At 43.1% G+C, this 6,821-nt stretch overlaps 1 protein-coding gene across 1 annotated transcript in view; it reads right to left on the reverse strand.

Moving 5' to 3' along the window:
- CHUK (conserved helix-loop-helix ubiquitous kinase) overlaps positions 1–5,334 on the reverse strand; it is an 83,712-nt gene extending 78,378 nt beyond the window's left edge. Inside the window, exons 1-2 of the mRNA XM_006831465.1 lie at positions 5,230–5,334; positions 773–858 (exon numbers count right to left, since the gene is read on the reverse strand). Coding sequence (XP_006831528.1) covers positions 773–858; positions 5,230–5,334 — 191 coding nt within the window. The remainder of the gene's footprint in view (positions 1–772; positions 859–5,229) is intronic.
- Positions 5,335–6,821: the final 1,487 nt, after the last annotated feature.

A 6,821-nucleotide genomic window follows, 5' to 3' on the forward strand; every position in this document is an offset into this window, starting at 1 on the left:
GCATTGGACTTCAAGATAGATCTTGAAATGTTCTTTTTTGATGATGAATGCAAAGCCATTCCTCTTTGTCATTCCTGATACAGTAAACCATGATTGTCCAATTCAAACTGAATGATACTTGTTCATTTCAGCTCACCATTGTTAAGTGTCGCTGAGATGGTTCCGACTCATAGCTACCTTGTCTAGGGTTTCTGAGGAGCAGCTGGTGAGTTTGAACCACAGATCTTGCTGGTTAAAACCAATATTATGGTCCAGTATATTATCCTGCAGCACCAAACCAGGACTCCTTGGATACCAATCTTTACGTGTTTCATTTCATTTTGGATGACTTCCAATTTTCCTAGTTTCACACTTTGTACATTCCACATCCGGACTATTAATGGATGCTTGCAGCTATTTCTTCAACTTTGAGTCATGTCACATCAGCAAATGAAGGTCCCAAAAACTTTGCTCCATCCACATCATTAAGGTCAACTCTACTTTGAGGAGACAACTTTTCCCCAGTGGTATCTTAAATGCCTTCTAAAAGAGGGGCTCATCTTCAGGCACAATGTTCCATTTTCAGTGGCTAATTTTTCAGAAGTAGACTGCCTATTTCTTCTTCCTAGTCTAAAACCTGTCCACCATCAGTTACCCTGATGGTATTTAAAATGCCGGTGGCATAGCTTCCAGTATCATAACAACACACAAGCCACCAAAATGCAACAAACTGACAGGTTTGTTGACATATATAAAGACAGAAATAAGGAAAGAGGGCAGACTACAATCTAACCTAACCACAATCCTCACTTCCTTCAAGCTTTCTTTTGTTATGTGCAGGTGGCTGTTGTAACTATGTCCCATGTAACTCTTTACCATCTAGAGAAAATTTAGTATAATCATGAACAATCTTAAACCCTAAGTGAAGGAAACAGGAAGCTATTTCAAAAAGATCCCATAGATAAAAATTCTTTAAGTACCTTGTGAGGCCCTTCCCTACTCAGCCTTCTCAGAGTGCTTTGTGAGATGTTCACAGGTATCTAGCAGCAGCAACAATAACAAAAAATCTGTGTTAAAATATATGTGGAAAACACTATGGGACTTCTTAGAGCTTTTAATATGCTAATGTGGGTTATGAATCTCCAAATTAAGGAATGTAATAGCCTTTTAAATACCCAATATATTTATGTGTGAAATGCCCTTTGTACAAGGTGTTTCATAGGATTACTTTTCCAAACACACTTTCTGAAGTTCTACCCTAACACAATTAGTCCAAAGGACTAATGGACCAAGTGAACCAACATACCCACTACTCTGAAGCCAGAACTAGATGGTGTCTAGCTAACCCTACAGACTTCTCAGATCAGGATCACAGCAAAATGTGCTGCATGTTGTTTTGTTGCTACTAAGTGTCGTCAAGTGGATTCCAATTCATCCTGACCCTTTATAGGATCTCCAAGGAGTCCTGGTGTGGCGCTGTGGGATACTGCGCTGGACTGCAAAGTCCTTTGAACCACAAGGTAGGTGGTTCAAGCTCACCAGCTGCTCCCTGGAAACCCTATACAGGGTAGCTACAGATCAAAACCAAGTAAACAGCACTTAACAACAAGGAATGGCTACTGGGTTTGAACCGCCTACCTCTGGTAGCGCAGTGGTTATGAATTGGGCTGCAAACTGCAAGATCAGCAGTTCAAAACTACCAGCTGTTCTGCAGGAGAAAAATGAGGCTTTCTGCTCCTGTAAAGATTTCCAGCCTCGGAAACCGTGTACAGGGTCGCTATGAGTCGGAACCAACTCCACGGCACATAACAACAACAACCTTGCGGTTAGCAGTCTAATGCTTATCCTATATCACCACACAAGGACTCCAGAATGTACTGCATAGAGAAAGAAAAAAATGTAGAACAAACTTCAGAATCATAAAATGACCACACTTACTGGCCTGATCGAGACTTATGGAAGCCCCAGACTGTGACCCTTAGATAGCCCTCAGCCAGAACTGAACCCACCCTCAGGGATTCAACTTTCAGTCAAACAGACAGACTGATAAATGAATAATAATACAGTGAGGAATGTACTCCTATACAGTCAGCCATAGGAGACCACAAGGGCAGCATATGCATAAAAACAAACCACTGAAAGCAGGAAGGAACAGGAAAGAAAGATGAATGGAACTGAAGGAGGAAATGGAAAGAGTGCTGTCACATGAAGAGGATTACAACTAAATGTCAGGAAACAAAATATGTATGTATTACTAAATGGAAAACTAATCTGCTCTGTAAACCAAACTACAATAACAAGTTTCTTTAAAAAAGAAGTGTTACTCTTATTACCTGGTGTGGCACTGAGGGTTATGCACCAGACTGCAAAGCCGTTTGAACTACAAGGTCGGCAGTTCAAGCTCACTAGCTGCTCCCCGGAAACCCTATACAGGGTCGCTATAGGTCAGAATCAACTTGACAGCACTTAACAACAACAACTCTTATTACCTGGAGTCCTGGTTTGGTACTATAGGATAAATTCTGGACTGCCAACCACAAGGTTGGTGGTTCAAACCCACCAGATGCTCCTTGAAAACCCTATGTAGGGTGTCACTATGAATCCAAATCAACTCAACATCATTTAACAACAATAACCCAGTTACCTGGAGTCCTGATCTGACACTGTAGGATAATTACTGGAAAGCTAACCGCAAGGTCCATGATTCAAATCCAGCAGTTGCTCCTTGGAAACCCTAAACAGGGTCTCTTAGAGTTGGAAGTAACAACCATATTACCCGTCGAAAGAGTTTTGGGATTCCTTTGTCTTGTTTCCATATCACTTTTTGCAGAAACTTTCATATATAGGTTAACACATCGTACTTTGTTTTGGTGTCTATTTCTCTCAATAGATATGAAAGCTCCTTGAATGTTGTTTTTGTTGATTTGGGTACCTACAGTCAACAGCTAAATAAACCATCTCATATTCTTTGTCTCTTCCCCATTGTGCTTTGTTAGGTATAGATGAAATACCGGGGCACAGCTTCCACCAAAATGCAGAATCTTGACGTTCTAAATGCAAACTTTAAGTTAGGTTTGGGAAAGGAATGATGCTGTTGTCTAGCACTATGAAAATAATAGTTTTCTTTCATCACTACAGGTTCTATTGTCAAAAGTCCCACTACAGACATATGGAACGCTCCTGAGAGATTTCTAAGATTCTACAGGAACCTATGTTGCTTCCATTTACAAAGTGATGTATTTATCCAGCGCAGCCAGGGACCCAGAGAAGCACAAAAGTGTGTCAGCATGCAGAAGTCTTGTACAGCTGTGCCAATAACGAGGTCCCAAGGCAACGTTCTGCTGAAAGCATTTGGCTCCCCTTTTTTTCTCTTTGAGTGCCTTAAATCCCCTCTGATGGTAAGACGTGCGTGGTTATCAAAGTAGACTAAGTATCAGGTAGACGCCCATCTCTCTTGACCCCATCTTATAATGCGCTTTCTATCCACACACAGGGAGCATTGGAGGCTCTGTAGCATAAATACTGAACTACTTACCACAAGGTCGGCAGTTCAAACCCACCAGCCATTTCACAGAAGAAAGACAGATGAGGCTTTCTGCTCCCTTAATGAAACTTACAGCCTCCGAAACCCAATACAGGGTCATTATGAGTAAGGACCAACTTGAAGGCACATCATAACAACAACAACAATCCACATCTACGTTCACTAAAACAGCAAATCAGGATATCTCCTGTAGACTTCACTTCTCCATTCACACGCCACGCACAGCCATTTTAGTAATAGATTAAGGATTACTCTTGTCCCATATGCTTTTCTACTCAAACTCATCTTTTACACAATAATCTTCCTAGAGCACAACTTTTATCTTCTTGTTGTTGTTAAGTACCGTGGAGTCACTTCCAACTCATGGCGACCCTGTACAAGGTTTCCAAGGCTGTAAATCTTTATGGGAGCAGAAAGCCTCATCTTTATCCCGTGGAACAGCTGGTAGTTTTGAACTGCCAACCTTGAGGTTAGCAGCCCGATTCGTAACCATGTTCTATTTTAAGGTCCATGACTAGAGATGAGGATGACAATAGCACCAATACAGCAGGGGTAGCTAACGTATGAGGGCTTACCACAAACCAGGCATTCTACTTATTTTTACATTGTTGTTGTTAGGTACCATCGAATCAACACCAACTCACAGTGACCCTATGCACAACAGAATGAAACACCGCCCAGTCCTGGGCTAACCTCACAATCATTACCACTCTCAGGCAGACCCACAAAGTCGAAGAAAATATACCCATTTTACATATGACATATCAAATGCTATTCTGCAGAGATTATTAATCTAGGGTCTGTGGCACTGTGGATTAGGCAAGGTCAGCAGTTCAGAACCCACCAGCTGCTCCACAGGAGAAAGGATGAGGCTGTCTCCTCTTGGAAAGATTTACAACCTTGGAAACTTTACATTGGGTGGGGTCACTGTGGGTGGGATCAACTAGAGTGCAAGGTATACACCTAGAAGGTCTGTAAATGTGTGTCAGGAGACTCTGAATGCCCTGAAACGGATATGCATAGGGTTCGGTGGATACTCTTTTTTTGGAGGGGAAAGGATCCATAGCTTTTATTGGTATCTCAAAGGATGCATGGCTTACTTGAACATGATTAACTGCTGCTACAATAGCTAAATATTCTCAGTGAAATCAAAATAAAATTCCTAAGTGTTGTCAGCTGGCCTCCACCTACAATCTCTCCGTCCTTTGTGAAACCATTGGTCATGTTCACCACTTCTCCTCTTACTACTTCCTATCTGGAGTGCATCCCCAACTCCAAAAGCTGCCCCTGCTTCCACAGACCTGGTCTACTGCAGTCCCTCCAGGCACAAGCAGGGCCCGTACACATCCCCCCAGGCAGCCCCCCCTTGGAGCCCCAATTTCTCCCCCATTTCTGCTCACACGTACACATTCTGGCGTCCACCTCACTCACAGAGACACATACAGGCACTGTCACACCTTGCCACTCACACCCAACGTCTCCCCTAATCGACCTCACACACACTGGCCCAGGACCACTAGCACACGTTTCTACCGACACAACCTCAGACTCAGTCACCCACGCTCACAAGCACAATATCTCACACACACAAACCCACTGACCCACAAACACTAACCCTAATTCTCACTGACACACTGACAGTCACTAAAGTGCCACAGGCACTCTGACAGACACCCATCACTGCTCCTTCGCGCGCCCCGCCTCACCCGATGCTGGTACAGAGAGACATTCCCGAAGCCGCCGGTGCCCAGCCGCTCCCGCATCTCCCAGGGCCCGCCCGCGCCCGGCCGCAGGCCCGGGGGCCCCTCCATGGGGCGGGAGGGGAAGCGGCCTCAGGCACCGCCGCTGTTCCAAGACCGGTTCCGGGCCGCCGAGGCTCGCGCTTCTTACTTCTCGCGAGATATGCGTCACTTCCGGTACCTGCAACTGGCAAAGCTCCTCCCATGTTCTCCCCGGCTCCTAGGACCCACGAAACGATGGGGAGGTGAAGAGGGCACTCCCAGAAGGCTGTCTGATGTGCCATATGTACATTCGCGGCTCACAAGACCCACGTATTTTTATTCCAATCTTGAAAAAAGATCTCTACAGATCTTACATTCCCTTCAAGTCACTTTCCAATCTCTCTCGTAATTCTTTTTTATTTGTTTCACTTTAGATTGTCTCCACTTCTGTACACACTTAATCTTTGCTCAGGCCTTATAGCCTCCAGCCCCAGCACACGCTGAACCTGTACTGGCAAAGACCACCAATGATTAAATATTAGGGAATCCGAAGAACTCGAAAAAACCTGTTACCCAAATGCCCTAGAATGATTGAGTCAATTAACAAACACTCCAAATAAAGCCTTTATAATTATAAGGAGTTCTGAACACCTGTACAAAGAGGCACATTGGGTGTTCAAACGACACTTTTGCTATACGCACCTTTTATACTACTACTTGATAAGGTTAGGGGCGCTAGCGCAGTGGTTACGAATCAGGCTGCAAACCTGACAGTCAGCAATTCCAAACTACCAGCTGCTCTGCGGGAGAAAGATGAAGTTTTCTGCTCCGGTAAAGATTTACAGCCTCTGTCCCTATGAGTCGGAACCACCACTTGATAAGGTTAATCATGCACTACATGCAAAAGGAGCTACAATTTTACTATTCATACTCATTAAAATGTGGTCATGATATCCAAAAAAAATATTAAGAATTTCATTTTACTTGGATTCATAATCAATGCTCATGGAAGCAGTAGGCAAGAAATCAAATAACTGTTCCATCACTATGAGACAAATAGTACCTAATAATAACAAAATAGTGTCTAGCCATAAACCCTAAAAAACTGACCTGTAGAGTTTCAGACTGCCACATCCCATATATCTATCTTGTCTATTTTTGACTGTCTGCTGGAATCATTCCAAAAAACAACTTTATCCACTCTTTTTATCCAGTCATCCATGGTTTAAATCTGGATGATCTCCAAATCCTATCACCAACCTAAATCTCCATGAGTTTAGAACTATCCAATATCACATAGGACACATTTGTGCCAAATCTTAGGAATCTAAAACTCAATATATCCCAAGCAAAACTGATCTTCTGAATTCTGTCCCTTCTCTTCCCAATTTAGATTGTAAACTATGGAACAACAGGACTACAATGGGAATTGTAGTACATTGTATTGTACTTCTGAGAAATCTGTACCTAGACCAAGAAGCAATTGTTCGAACAGAACATGGGAACACTGAATGTTTTAAAATTGGGAAAGGTGTGAGACAGGGTTGTATTCTTTCGCCATACTTATTCAATCTTAT

The sequence above is a fragment of the Chrysochloris asiatica genome, unplaced genomic scaffold, assembly GCF_000296735.1.
Source record: "Chrysochloris asiatica unplaced genomic scaffold, ChrAsi1.0 scaffold00003, whole genome shotgun sequence".
NCBI classification, from domain to species: domain Eukaryota; kingdom Metazoa; phylum Chordata; class Mammalia; order Afrosoricida; family Chrysochloridae; genus Chrysochloris; species Chrysochloris asiatica.